The 16,177-nt window shown below is 28.1% G+C and overlaps 1 protein-coding gene across 1 annotated transcript in view; it reads left to right on the top strand.

Moving 5' to 3' along the window:
* Window positions 1-13,685, top strand: part of LOC107443000 (forkhead box protein K1) — a 49,173-nt gene extending 35,488 nt beyond the window's left edge. The window contains exons 5-7 of the mRNA XM_043051744.3: window positions 1,398-1,594; window positions 3,828-3,992; window positions 9,441-13,685. Of these exons, the coding sequence (XP_042907678.1) occupies window positions 1,398-1,594; window positions 3,828-3,992; window positions 9,441-9,658 (580 nt within the window). The 3' untranslated portion in view covers window positions 9,659-13,685. The remainder of the gene's footprint in view (window positions 1-1,397; window positions 1,595-3,827; window positions 3,993-9,440) is intronic.
* Window positions 13,686-16,177: the final 2,492 nt, after the last annotated feature.

Raw genomic sequence — 16,177 nt, 5'->3', positions numbered from 1 at the left:
TATATATTAATGTTATGTATTTATTTCTATATAATTTTTAAACATTTTGAAGCTTGTTTAATTTAATTTTAAAAAATTTGGTTTATACGGATGGTATTTCTTATAGTTAATCAGAACGTGTTTCTAAATCTTAAGAATAGGACATATTTTTATAAGAATAGGATATAAATTTGTTCTGACTTATCTTTACTTATTTCAATTTTATGTGGTAAAAGTTTTCTTTTAATTGCTACATGAATGCTTTTTTAAAAATTCTTAATTTCTCTCTAAAAGAATCAGAGTTGGCAAGGTTTAGGACCGAATTGAATAAACCACAGTTTAAACCGTCTTGTCCAAAACCCTTTTATTCAAAATATGTCACAATTTTAAAAAAAATATTGTGAAAAATAAAGGGTTAATTTTTGAACGGGAAACATGAAGACAAGTTTTTGTTTTATTAATTATTACTTTTAATATTGCATTATTTATCCTTATACAAAAACATAATTTATCAGTATTAAAAGCATAATTATTCGTATTTAAGGGTATTCACTTTTGTTGTTCATTGATTTGCAGAGATTAATAAGTTTTAAATCTTTGCCTGCTATTTTCCTTTAATGAGTTAAAGCAAATTGCATAAAAAGTATCAAATATTTATTAATACATGGACATTGTCCACAGATTCTGCAAAAAACTTCTTTTTTAAATGAATGAATATATCTGCCATATTTAAGGAAATAATATCATATTTCTGTAACTTCACAGTGCTATGTCCTCAATATCATTTGTCTCTGATTGAAACCTTGTCATGCTGTTGTAAATATGACTATTCAAATTGAACTTCTGTTCGTCTGCAGCAATATTTACGATACAAAGTTGCCAACCTTACTGGATTTTGCCAGTTTCTACTGGTTTAATTAAAATTCTCCTGATTTCAGTACATTTTAGAAAATTCCTTAAAATTGAATAAGTTTCCTAAAGAAAATCCCTATTGAAATAGAATTTTTGTATAGATTATTGCTTGTTTGAATATTTAAATAAGTATTACCAATACATGATGAAGTGAATCTCATTTATAGAAATCAGTTCAAAACTTTTTTTGTTCTAACATGTTCAGTTTATTTTTGTTCCGAACTCTCTTTTAAATTAATTAAAAAAATCTTTTAACTATCTTTGATGAATTAAATGCCTATCAATATTCATAATATTTAACATAATACATAATATTTCAAGTATACATAATATTCAATAACATAATACATAATATTTCAAGTATGTTTTAATGTCAATCATAACTGTAAAATTCCCTATGTGTGAAAGGTTTAGTACATTATGCAACAATTATCATGAAATTTAATATTATTGGAGTTTTGATGATCCCTAAAATGTGAAATATTTATACAAGGAATTGTTTGTAGGTCTGCTCCTGCATCTCCAAGTCACAATGGTATGAGTGGATTAGTGACTCCAGAATCGTTGTCTAGGGAACCAAGTCCTGTCAATGAAATCCAAGAATCTGAGGGTTCATATCCCCCACAACACTTCTCAACAACCTCATCATTCATACCGATTTCTGTTGGGGAATCAAAATCTATATCTAATCCAGGATCACCTCGTAAGTTCCTCTACTACTAAAATTTCTGATAATTATTGAAGAGTTTTTTTTAAAAAATCTTTTTTATCAAATATTTTCTAGACCAGTGATTCTCAACCTTCAGTGTTGCCACTCCAGGGTAAACCTGGAAAATACAGAGACTTTAAAAATCACTTAAAATAACAGGGAATTTGAATTTTTTCTTTTTCTTTATGAACTGGGAATTTCGTTTCTTTGTCCTTTAAAAAATGGTGTCCCCTCAAAGGGTAATCCATGGGTGCAAGTCTTCCGTCCCCAGGACGGATTTCCATCTTTCGAAAATGTCCGCGGACGGAAGTAAGACGGAAACAAGACTGACTCGAAGACGGAAATCAGAATTTTTTTTTCCTCTGTCCTTAAAAATATTTTTTAGGTCTACGTTATTGGTCTACTTTCTTATGTCCTGTTGTTATTTTATCAAAAGACAGATGAATAAATATTTTTTGTACAGTATTTAAACTTGATGTATTATGGTAAAGCTTTCTTAGATAGTTTGCTTATGTCGAGGGGGTATTGTGTATGTTAGGTATTTCAGTCAAAAAATTTTCAGTCTTGGCCTTTTTTCCAACTTGCACCCATGGGGTAATCTGTGGGATATTTAAGGATGATATTTCAGCTATACTAAACTATTTCATTTACTACAGCATTATTTAAGTATGTTCAGCTGTTCCTTTTTTTTTCTCTTAAGTTTTTCCAGCAGTTAAAACTAATAAATATATCTCACACAAGAGCACAGTAATTGTTGTGTTTCCTCTAAATATATATTTTGTATTATATGTACAGAAAAGACAGTGAATTTTTGTTCCTGATTCAACTCTGACCTTTTTGAACAGCACAAAGAAAAAAGTTTATAAGTTGTTTACCTACGTTATAATACACTGTGTTAAATAGTTTATAATAATTTTGAATTTAAACTAAAATAAAATGTACTACAAAAACAACAGTACATTTATTAAGGGATTAATTAGTTCTTTGTACAGTTCTTGTTTTGCCTTTTTTTCCTCACATTGCTTAATAGTTCTTTTGTTTTGTATTTTATTTGTTATTAACTGTTATTTTTTTTCCTAGTTAATAATTGTTAACTTGTTTTTTATAGTTATAATTGTTATTATTATTATTTATTTTTTTTACATTAAATGTTATTTTCGTGATCAGATACAATAAACTATTGCATCTGATCTGGAACGCCAAATAAAGTGGGGAATAAATACTGATTAACAACTCCCCGCAAATATGTGACTGGCTGCTGAGACAATCCTCCAGGCCACGTGCTAGTGCGTGATTGGCTTATGTGGCATCACATCACATTGGCAGCAAATATGTTTAAGTAATATGTGTGACTGCTATTTTTTTTTTTACTTAAGTTATAATAAAAAGTATGTAAAGGCGTGGTGGCTCATGGCATAGAGCGCTGACCTTCCAGCAAGGCGACCCTTGTTTGATCCCTATAGTTAGGTGGAGAGAGCATTTCTAAGTTTGGACACATTGATGTAAACTTCTTGCATATTTTACCATATCTTGAGAAATTTTTTTAACAGATTGAAATTTTTTTTTGCACAAATATAAAATTGAATTAACTTACAAAATGAATCTTATAACTGTGTGCAAAAAGTAAAATTAGCATTAACGGGAGCCAAACTATTGGAACAATATTTCCCAGATTGCAGCTGGCTATTTTAGGGGACAGAAATCTGAATCCACTGGAAAAAATATTTTTCGTAACTTAAAATATCGTCTGGACTTATTAATTAACCTGTTTGTGGTCACCCCCTCATACCCTTAAGATTGAGTCCTAGAATGTGAAGATCCAATCATTTGATCAAAAGTTATTCAGGGTGGTTCGTTTTTTACTTTGCCCACTGTACACTCACTAAAAATATTTAAATAATTTTAATAGTGAATGTTATCAATGAAAAATTCACTTTAAGTTGTTAGTTTTTTTTATCATGCTTCAGATTTTTCAGTATTTTTTTAACAGAATTTAGTTTTTTTAAGCAGTGCTTTCAAAGTTTTTTTGTGTATTTGTGCATTAATATCTAAAAACATGTAAATAAATTTGTATCTCAGTATCATTTCTGTATTTTCCGATCCAATTGGATCACATATCAGTTTTATGTGTAACATAAGTCTATTTTTAACGTAAAAATCTCATTAATTTTGATTTTGAACTTTTGTGTTACTTTTCATTTAATGTTATATATGATTTAATTTTCAGGCCATTTTATAAATCCATCAGTCCCACAGAATATCAGTAGTAGTCTTCAGCCATCTGCTCATTATATTAAACCAAGAGCTTATTTCCCCACTTCACAAACCATGGCCATGCCTAGCAACGGGATACTAAGCAATGGAGTACATGATGATTACCCACATGGTTGTGGTGAGTTCTATCTTTTTATTTTTTACAACCCATATGTTGCTTGAGTTAAAATGCTATGGGAAGCTAGTAATATGCATATTAATTTGCAAATGTAATATCACCCATCCCAGAAATACATAATTTTTTTGCTGTTGTGAATAAGTCAAATTTATACAGTTTGAGGAATAATGAAGCATTTATTCAATACGATTTCAATTTAATTTCATTTTAAAAACCAACATTAAAACATTGTTACAAACATGATTAGAATTGTAGACATTGTTTTTCAAAAAGGAATGAAGTACTTTTCTAAATTTGTAGAGCAAAAAATCTTTGAAAGGACAACATTAACTAGAGAATAAAAAAAAACTTGCTATCGTTTGTTGCAGACTAGTTAAATGTAATACAATAGATTTTGGCATACATAATGTAATCAAAAGGGAAATTCACAAAATGATCTTAAAGCAATTATTATTTCTTTAAAATTTGTTATATACCTTTAAAATGAAACTTTATTGTAACCTATACATAATACTTTATACATTTTGTTCTAAGGGTTCAGTAACAAATACTATTCTTATAATGTTAATAAAACCCGTTTAGATTGTTTAAAAAAAAAAGCAACTTTCCGCGTCTATGATTCCGTAACTGCCGAGTCTCCTATTTTTTAATGAAGACTCCTGTATTTTACAACTATCTCCTGTTTATCCGTATATTCTCAAATTTCTCCACATTTGTTGAAGAAATTAAAACAAATAATATTTTGATGAAAAAATATCCGCTGATGGCAAAAATGCTTCTCTTATTCCTCAACAGATGATGCTATTGCCACTACTGTAGTATATTGAGTGTTAATAGTTTTAGTTGAGTCGTGCCGACTAAAGGGATAGAGTGTTGGCCTTTCAATAAGGTGGAACAGAGTTTGAAACCCAGTAGTGGCTGGTCGATACGAATTCCGCATCCTGCTTGCACCGACCACAATGATATAAAATATCCTCAGTGGTAGACGGATCATGGGTCAGGCTAACCATGGGAGTTTTTTGTGATTTTCCTCACCATGTAACTGGATTGGGTTCAAAATTAGAAGGCTACGGAGTTGAACATTGATAGTTGTAAACCCAAAAATTGATTTGTGCATATTTTTTTGCTTCGCTAAATGTAAGTGCTTATATTATTTTCAATTTAGAATTTCTCTTTTTGATTTACATGACTATGCATAATGTATTAAAACTTTACTCGTGGCCTAAGAAATGTGGCTAGTAAAATCCTTGTTATTTTATTTCTCCAATGTCGGCAGGTACACTACCGGTCAAAAGTTTGCGAAAATTTTGAAATCTACAAAAAAAAGTTCTAAATTCAAATGTTCATAGAACTGCGAAAAATCATTCAAGTTGCATGAAAATTTGATATGTTCTAAGGTGAACTCTCTACAGTTAGTTACATATGATCAAATTGCAATACTTTGTTTTTTGCGAACTGAATCCAGCTTTTCATCACGAGTTGTTTCTATGGTGAAAAAAGTTGTTAAGTTTGAACACTTGCCAAACTCGCAAAAAATAATTTATGTACTTTCTGTTAATAGAAAATAGTTATTTGAACAGTTCTATTCAAGCCCTCAAAATTTCAAATTGATTTGATTTTTTTTGACGAAGTTATAGAATTTTGAAAAACATGTGTACTTTTCTCGATTTTTAAGCATTCCACATTTACGGTCCTTTGGTCTATACATCTTCGACCAAAGAACTTTTTAATTTAAATGTTTTCTATATTTTCAAATAATTAATATTGATTATAAAACAAATATTCTTATTTATTATAGTAATTATTGTTACTCCAAAGAATTTATTATGAATATAATTAAAACAATATCTTATAGATGTCACATTTCATCGAAAATTTGTTTGTTCTTGCAAACGATGCTCTGATATTTGAATCGAAGTCAGTTATGGGACATTTTACAACAGGAATGGAACTCTATATCACTTGAAGTGATTAATGGTTTATTAGAACGAATGCTATGCATATGTAAGGCTATAATAAAAGCAAAAGGTGGATGGTTCGAGGAATCTAAGATTTAAATGTTAATTTATTTAATTACAAAATACGAATAAGAATATGTTAAATATTTGACCTGTTGTAAATAAAATAGTTTAATAAAAATGCAAATTGTTTATACTATTGTTATTATTTTTTTAGAATTATTTATGTAATTATTGTTATAACTTTTTATTTTAATTTAATATAAAGTAAAAATATCACAACAAAACTAATACATGTAAGCAATAAATATAAACAATAAATAGAAACAATAATAATTACAATAATGAATAAGAGTATTTGTTTTATAATAAATATTAATTATTTGAAAATATAGAAAACATAAAAATTAAAAAGTTCTTTGATAGAAGATGTATAGACCAGAAGACTGCATATGTGGAATGCTCAAAAATCGAGAGAAGTACACATGTTTTTCAAAATTCTATAACTTCGTCAAAAAAAGTTGAATCGATTTGAAATTTTGAGGGCTTACATAGAACTGTTCAAATAACTATTTTCTATTAACGGAAAGTACAAAAAATATTTTTTGCAAGTTTGGCAAGTGTTCAAACTTAACAACTTTTTTCACCATAAAAACAATCTTTGATGAAAAGCTGGATTCAGTTCGCAAAAAACAAAGTATTGCAATTTGATCATATGTAACTAACAATAGAGGGTTCACTTTAGAACATATCAAATTTTCATGTCATTTGAATGATTTTTCGCAGTTCTATGAACATTTGAATTTAGACCTTTTCTTTGCAGATTTCAAAATTTTCGCAAACTTTTGACCGGTAGTGTATGTCATACAGAAATACTATTACTGACATTGAACAAAAATATCGCAATTTCGTTTTCATATTTCGTTTTTAGAAGATTATTTTACAGTTTTGGTTAAGTTTAAGGATTTGTTACAGTTTAGGTAACACACCTCAAACAGCACTTTTGATGTTAGACTGAGAAAATTTGTTTGTTTTCAGTTTATAAAACAATTACTAAAGCTGAAATGCAAAGTGACCCCGAATGCGAGAACACCCTATAAAGTTAGCGAAATCACAACCAATACCAACATTTGAAAAGGCATTAAAAGCAATGTACTGTATTCATGCCAGTGTACGGAAAACGAATGGCAAGCTGTTACACATGTCAAAACTTTATTTATTTGTGCTGACGAGAAAAAGAGCATATTTAAACCCAAAATTTTCAAATATTCTAAATAAATAAATGTGTTAATTCATTTGCACGATAAGTATTGTTACATTACATAATTTTTTAAACTATTATTATTAACTGTTTATTATTTTTCATAAAATAACTTAATATTTTACGGTAACCCACTATCGACGTTTTCCCCCCTGTATCTCTTGCAATGAATGGTCCTATTAGAAACAATTGGTCAAAGTCCTACTATATTACACATATGGGGCTGCTATCTTTCAACACTTTTTGGGAAAATTTCTTCTAATGGTAACTAAGTTTGTTTTAATGTATTAATTTTTGTTTCTCTCTGTTCTGATTTCATATTATTTTCAACACTAATTGTAAAAGATACAAAAGTTTAGAAGAACCTTTTTTGTCCACAGTGAAGCTTTTCAAATATTGGTAAAATTACCATGATTAATTCTTCTGATTCAATCTTTAGTTTTTAATTGCCTACCATTCTGTGAAATATTTTGCCATAAGCATAGGAGTTAGCACTCTTGTGTGTTCCAAGATTAGATTTCCTTATTTATTAATTTCCTGATATAGAACTAAAGAATTAATTAAAACTTTTAAAGTATGCATTGTAATTTTTTTTTTCTTTTTGTAATAGTGTTTAAAAATATACTGCCAGAAAATAAAATTTAAACATTTTCTGCAAGCATAACCTCTGCAAGCAATTTATTTACTCTTGTAAGTAATTTCAACTTTCCCCTGATTTCCTTACCACCAAATTTTGATGAAACTGGTTAGAAAATCATTGATTTTCTTTAAAGTGTTTAAATGTTTAAAAACTATATTCACTATACTAGCATATATTTCTTTAAATTTAATGAAAAAATCTCTAAAATTGACTGTGGGTTGTATACGGAAATTCTGACATTTTTTTTCTTCTTTTTGGCGGTGAGTATGGTAGCAAGGTATAACTATTTCATGTAGGGGTGTGGGGTCATTGTTTAGTACAGGTTTTGGCTCGGGGTGGGTGAGGGAAAGGGAATCTTTTTCTTCTGTCTATTGTGTTAGCCCTAGAGTGAAGAGAAGCTACCCTCCCTGAAATGCACTATTCTTGTTTCATTAGCAGCATACAGCCTCAGACATTGTGGCGGGGGCATTTCTTACCGTAGACAAATTATATCTGAATAGTCAGGGGTGTCTGTTTAAAAGAAAAACGGACTCTTCACAAAATATCTTTTCATAAAAACGGACCCTTCACAAAATAATTTATCTTTTAATCAGACCCTTCACAAATTTGTTTATCTTCATTATTGTTTTGTTAATCGAATAAACCCTTCCCAGGAAAAGAGGAAAGAAAGACAGATGTAAACGAACTAAGTTTTGTCTTCAGCAGTCGTTTCTTCCTTTATTCGTCCAAAATGAATATTCTGCGTTCAGCAGTATAGGCTAAATACCTGTTTGTATGTTGTATCTCAAATATAGTAACAGCAATTGCTGTTTATTTTTTAAAATTTAATTTTTTTTAATTATAATTTTACAGTGTTGAGTATAAGTTGTATGTCTTTACAATTTAAAAACTCCTTGAAAAAGTTTTTTGCAATAAACGGACCCTATTTGCACAAATTTACAAAAGCCGGACCTTGGTTGAATGTGACTTAACATTTATTTTACATTCACCAATTACGAGTAATTTTTTCACAATTTTACAAAAACGGACCTTTCACAAAATGTCTGGACAGACCCCTGATAGTGTTTCCAAATAAATAAATAAATCTTGGCAAGGACTTTTAATTACAAGTGTTACAGCCGCGATGGCTCAGGGGATAGAGCATTCGCCTTCGAATGAGGTGAATCGGGGTTTGATCCTGGCGATAGTTAGTCCATGCGAATTCCGCATCCGGCTTGCATCGAACACAGTGCTGAAGTGAAATATCCTCAGTGCTAAACGGTTCATGGGTTAGAGTTCCCTTGCCATGAGGCTAGCCGTGGGAGGTTGTCGTGTTCTTCCTCTCCATGTAACGCAAATGCGGGTTAGTTCCATCAAAAAGTCCTCCACGAAGCAAATTTCTCCCAATACTTGATCCAGGAGTTCCCTTGTCTTCTGGATTGTGTTCAAAATTACAAAGCTGCGGAGTTGAGCATTGGTAGTCGTAAACCCCAAAATTGGGTCGGCTGTTCAACGACGGATATTAAAAATAAATAAAAAGTTTAACGTTTATTTTCTGGCATTTTATGGGTTAAAATTAGAATTCATAGATGTTAATATTTCATTTTCAGAAAAATTGTATGGGCAATTGATATATCCTCACAGAACCCCAGATTTTCACCCTGAAGTGGCTAGGTTACAGCAGCAACAGCAACCCAGCGTTATTATGCAAGCACCTCCATCACTACAACCTGTTGAACCTTCTTCTTTCATGCAGATGATGAAACTGGCTGAAAGTGAGAATGCAGATTCTGAACAAAGAAGGTTCATCATGACAGACAAATGCTGAGTTTTTATTATTTTGAAACTTTAATCAGGGACGAGATTTTGTTGTTTACCCATGTTATCATTTCAGAGATATATTTATATCTTTATTGTTTTATTTCTATCCTTTGTTTTTCATTTTATCGGAGATGCCAATTAAGATTGTTGTGTGTTCTTCATTTTCTCATTTTCTTAAAAATTGATTTCTTTTTTTTAAATAAAAAACTTTAAATAAATTGTTCCATTAGAATTGAATTGATAATCTTATTATTAAATCATCTATTAAATCAAATTTTGAAGTTATAGAGTCTGTATCTTATAAATGTTAAAAAAAAATTATTGTAGGGAGACCAGCTACGTCAATGTCGTCAAATATATAAATTTAGTTTTTTTTTTTTTTTTTTTTTTGGATCTTGTATTAAGAGTTTTTGCTGTTTTAGCATCACTTCAAACAGAAATGTGTAACCATATAAAGTTAGGGGTCTGCACAGAGTAAATTTACTACTGTTTAGCTGTATTCTCTCAAGTTCAGGAAAACAGTAGTTTTACAAATAAAAAGCAGTTTCTCATGCAAACGCTGTTCTCATTACAATCTGTAGAAAAGAGGAGCTTTTCTGCCAGCTGTCTTTGACGAAAAGGTAGCACGTGTTTGGTCAGATAGTGCAATATGCTAAGCCTAACCAGTCGCTTACGCCAAAGCAATGGAATCGCCATATGGAGAAAAATGTATAGAAATTTACCAGTCAAAAATGATTTTTATTTTGTAGTGACAATTTTTGAAAATATTTTCTTACTTTACCATATTTTATGTTAATTTTTTAATTTTCACAAATTATGCCTCAATTTTTGCGAAATAAGTATCTCTTAAAAAAACCTAGACAGGCCCCTGAAAGTATATTCTTTAAAAAAAGACAAGTTTTTTTAGTAATTGCATTTGCTTGCTATATTAAGGGTTTTAAAATATTCTTAATTTCAACAGAAATAGCATGTTCAAAATCACCTGAAATTTTTAGATAAAATACAGCAGAAGACTAAGAAACAATTTTTTCCACTTAGAATAAATAATGACTGCAAGAATTTTATTATAATTCATTTGATACTTTAGTATGTGAAATGAAAATTGTAGGAGACAAAATTCAACTTTGAGTTTGACTTTGTTTTTAAATTTTCACTTTTGTTTTTGTATTCTGAAAAATCCAAAAGCATTATTAGATATTTAAAAAGGCTTGAATTGAACATACATCAACTACTATTGCAATTTTGGTAACTGAAATTTTGTACAACGATGCATTTAATATAAATTTTAAAAAATCTAATAGTTTCTTAAAAAATGCTTTGTAAAATTTTTTAATCATTTTCTTTATAACTATGAATTCTGGTACAATCATATTAATATTCATTCCCCTTTCTGATTATTTTATGTTTTAATCATTTGTACACATTTTTTTTTTTTTTTTATTGTGAGAGGGAAAAAATGCTGTATTCTACCAATAACTACTCATTAAAAAAGGATTTTTTTTACTGAAATAAGAAACGAAATTTTTCAAAATCCATTTTTTAAGAAACAATTCAAACAATTGTTGTTCACTTAATTAAATTAAATTTTGTTTCCAGTTGGCATCTCTGGTTTAAGTTGTGATCCTGATTTATTTTAATAATCTTTATTACAGAATAAGTTTTGTTATTTCTTTTTTTTTTACATTGAAAATTGTTGTTTTTAATTCTTAGTCATTGTTAAATTCTTTAAGAGTTTCTACGTACTGTTGTTAAAAACTGATTTTGAGACTAATGTAGACTAATAATGCGTTTTCAAATTCTTTTCTATGCACAGTGGTTTTGTTGAATGCTAGTGGCTCTGCTTGAGCAAAATATAAAAGATTTAGCAATATGCATTCCAATCAAAAGGAATGTATGTGATCTTGATTAGATTCTAATATCTGTTAATAGTTTAGGGCATATTTTGTACATATGTTTTATTATAATTGAAACTTGTTAAAAATAACTTGGAAATTTACCTTTTTATTGGTAGAACTTTATTTTTATGCATAAAAAAACATAAAGGATCCTGTTTTAAATGTTATGTTGGTCATGTTTAAAATAAAAGAACTGTTATTATAGTTATTAAAAAAGTGTTAAGAATAATTTATAAACTTTTGTATAAAATTTGTTTTATTGCGATAAAAACTTTTTAAAACTAATACATTGAACTTCATGGTGTCTAAAAATTAGCTAGGAAAATTATTTTTTTATTGGTAAAACTTTAAACTTAAAAGTATCCTGATTTATTGGAGATGTTTAAAATAAAAGAGCTGCTTAGTTATCAAAAAAGTGCCAAGAATAATTTATAATCTTAATTTGTTATATTTTTTAAAATAAACTATTGACACTTCATAGTGTCTAAAAATTTACATGGAAATTTACCTTTTTATTCATAAAACTTCATTTTTACCTACATAAAACTCAAGGAATTTTGTTTTATTGAAGATGTTTAAAATAAAAGAACTGTTGTTATAGTTATAAAAAAATATCAAGAATAATTTATAAACTTAATCTGTTTCATTGCGATTAAAAAACTTGTTAAAAATAAACCTTAGACACTTCATAATGTCTCAAAAATAACTTGGAAATTTACCTTTTTAATAATAAAATTTTATTTTTTCCTATATAAAACTTAAAGGATCCTGTTTTAAATGTTATTGGAGATGTTTAAAATAAAAAAAACTGTTATAGTTATCAAAAAAGTGCTAAGAATAATTTATAAACTTAATTTATTAGATCACAATGTATAAGCTTTATAAACTCAAGCTCTTCTATTTGCCAAATGTTATTAAAAGAATAAGAGCTTAAAAATTATATATTGCACATGCTTAGGAGGTTAGTTTCATACTTGTATTAGGATTGAATGATATTTTATGCCAAGAGCTTTGAATATTTTTGTGCTATCACTTACATGTTAAAAGTTTTGAAAAAAGCAATATTTAAAATTTTACTTCAGTGTAATGATTGAAGTGCTTAACAAATATTTTATTAAAGATTAATAAATGTAAATCATTATTTTGTGAAACATATTTACTAGTCATGTCGACAGAGTAAAATTTATTATCTTTTTTTATGTTTTTAGATTATCAAAAGTACGAACTTGTTTAGATTTTTAAAACATTTACTGATGTTGTACTTAAAACTGTTTTCCTAGAATTCCATGGCCTAAACAGAGTAATGGCAATTTTGAAGTAGCTTGTTAAAAAGTACTGTTATGAAATGAATAATCAATGATCCTGCTTGCTCACTTTGCATCAAAATCATGTTGACTCTGTTGAACTATGATTCATTTAGTTATTTCCAAGCCAATAGACATGTAACTATGATTCATTTAGTTATTTACAAGCCAATGGACATGTAACTATGATTCATTTAGTTATTTACAAGCCAATGGACATGTAATTATGATTCATTTGGTTTTTTAGAAGCTAATGGATATGTAACTATAATTCATTTAGTTATTTACAAGCTAATAGACTTGTAACTATGTCTTAGTTATGCAATTATAAATTGATTCGGATATTTTTAGTCTTCAAAATTGCTTATTGGAAATCTAAATTTTTATTAATATTTTTGACATAATATAACTTAATTTTCAAATCTAATTATTTTACAAAGTGTATGGTTATTGAAAGAAATTTTCGATATAAAAGATACTACTTTAATTCAGTAAAACAAATTTTAAAAGCAAGGAAAAGAAATGCATTTCCATCTTTGGATGCACTCAATAAGGGAAAATTTTTGTTCTTAGCCAATCACAGACTGATATTGAGTTATTCTCTAAACTATGTTTAGTTCTAGGGAACTCTAGGTTTATAGTGAAGCAGAAAGTGCTGTATTTTTGAATTATGAAGGACGTTATTTTGTATTTGAAATGAAAGAATTCCCCATTCCATTCTGTTGTATTGAAAATAAAAGTGGCTTTAAAAAAGTATAAATGATATTTTAAAGATGTACAGTAAAGTATTTTAATGCTTTATTTTAAAGAAATAAAGTACAATTATATCTCTGAATTTTCTCATATTTCTTTTTAACCATACTGCCCACACAATTTTTACGATGTTCATTTTTGACAGGAATATTCCTATGAAAAACTAAGTGATATTTGTCGAAAATTAGGAGACAAAGCTTTAGAAAATTAGGTACTTGTAATGACTAGTTTTTTTTATTAATAATTTTTTCCCCACCTTTAAAACCTTTGTGCAATCAATTCCACATACAAACCATTTTTTACTTTTCATTAATGTCTGTTTTTTCTAAAGCTTAGTAATTCACTTTTCTTTTATATCTCATACTCTAACTTGTGTTTGACTTAGGAATGCTAACTCTGCATTATAGCACTGCACATAAGTACATCTTATGCATATTTTTTAATTTATATAACACAAGAATGAATTTAAAAAATAAAATAATATCAAATGTTACAATCAGAAATTATTCTCATTGAGAGGTACTTGTATTAAAATTTCTAAAAAAAATTTAATTTCAAGCATAAAAACAAAATATCAGAAATAAAAGAAAAATAATTATTGTCATGATACATAATTATTAAAATAACAGTGATACCATTAATTTAAAGTCAGTTAAGCTTCTAAAGATTCTCCAACAACTTATAATAAATATGGAGATATTTTTGTTAAAATTTTAGCCATACCAATACACTTCTCATATACCAATATGAGAAGTGTAGTAAGTTTTGTAAAATTTAAGGTTGGATTAAAATTTTGTTTCTGAACCAATTAACTATATTTCTAAAATATACTTCGTTATTTTTAAAATTAAGCTTCCTACATTAAAAAATTATGTAAATTTACATATTTGCTTTTATTTTGAAGAAGTTGAGCATTAATAGTTAATGATAACTTTGAATTATAACCAACAAAATATTTTGCATGTCATGATACTCCAAAATAAAAGATGTACAAACAAAAATAGAAATGTTAGGAAAAATAAAGATTAAAATTTAATCCAAGTTTTATGTTTTTTTAGTATGATGCAACGAAATTCAGCTAGTTACTAGCGAGTATTCTGATTGGAGCTCCACTCTAAAAAATTAATTGGCTATACCAAAAGTAATTAGTATACAAAGGTTTTCTTGTAAATTTTAATCTAACTTTCGCTTAAAACAAATAGTGAGTTCTAACTTGATTGGCTTAGAACAGAGATAGCAAGGTTTAGGACAGAATGGATTAATCCATGTTTTAAACTGTCCTGTCCTAAACTTTGTTTTTCATCAATATATGTCACAATTTTAAAAAAAAGTTAAAGTTAGAAAGTTAATTTTGAACAAGAAACAAAATGAATTTGTTTTATTAAAAAAGTTTATTATTATTTTCAATATTGCATTATTTATCCTTATGCAAAAACATAATTTATCAGTATTAAACGCACATTTATTCATATTTAAAGGATAAGGTATTTACTTTTGTTGTTCAGTGAATTGTGGAGCTCTAAAAGTTATATTTTCCAATTATTTTTCTTTAAGAAGTTAAAGCAAATTGTATAAAACGTTGAGATGGCTAATATTTTCTGGAACAGGTATTTTGCACCTGTTATAAAAATAACAGGTTACTTCCAAAGGCCTGTTCCAAAATACTAGGCAAAAATTGTAATTCAATTATCTTGCCAAAAATTTCTTTTTCTTCTTTTTTATGATGTTTAAATTGTTTTTAAGCCATCTTTGTACAGTTTAGAAAAAGAAAAGATCAGGTTTTTATTTATGTAATTGATGCAGGGCCTTCGTCAGATGTTACGAGGGGCCCTACAAGTTTTCTGTTTCTGCAAAATCTCCAAGAAAGTAGATAGCTCTGAAACTAGTTAGATTTTTATTTAAATAATTCAAATAGGTCAATTTATTTCCTAGAAATGGACAAAATAAAATTTTTATTCCATTATTATATTTTTTAGAGCTGTTTCAAGTCTAGTAATTTAATGAGTTACTTTGCTAAAATCGAATGTTTTTTCATAGCTTATTTCCTAGAAATGTTTTTATATAGCTTATTTTCTCTAGTTCAATAGCTTGCATTTCTATACAAGTTTTTGCATGGTAAAACTAGAACTGCATTCAAGGAACCATGCCTTGTATATGTTTGGAAGAAAAAAAAATTCTACAATAATATTTATAACAAAAACCGCCTATGAAACGTAAGGCACTCCGCGAATTTCCCCCTCCTCGTGCGTTGAAATCTTTAAAACTCGACTTTTTTATGAAGGGGGGAACACAGGCATTACTTTGGAAGATTGTTTATTTTAAGGTTAGCAATATGTTACGCACTTTATGCTGCTACCTATATTATAGCTTTTTTCTTCCTAAATCAAAACATGACATAAAAGTCTCGGTGTAGCAAAAAAAAAAAAAAAAACTAAATATCGAAGTTATATAATATCGATATTATATACTAATTTCGATATTTAGAATTTTTAGAAGTCATTTAAATTACTTTTTGAATAGTAGTGATCAGGCGAGGTATTACTTAACTACATAATAAGTAGTTGCTACTCTTTT

This window comes from Parasteatoda tepidariorum, chromosome 5 (genome assembly GCF_982258835.1).
Source record: "Parasteatoda tepidariorum strain Cologne lab strain chromosome 5, Ptep-v5.0, whole genome shotgun sequence".
Taxonomy (NCBI): domain Eukaryota; kingdom Metazoa; phylum Arthropoda; class Arachnida; order Araneae; family Theridiidae; genus Parasteatoda; species Parasteatoda tepidariorum.
This window is presented reverse-complemented; position numbering and strand designations above follow the sequence as displayed.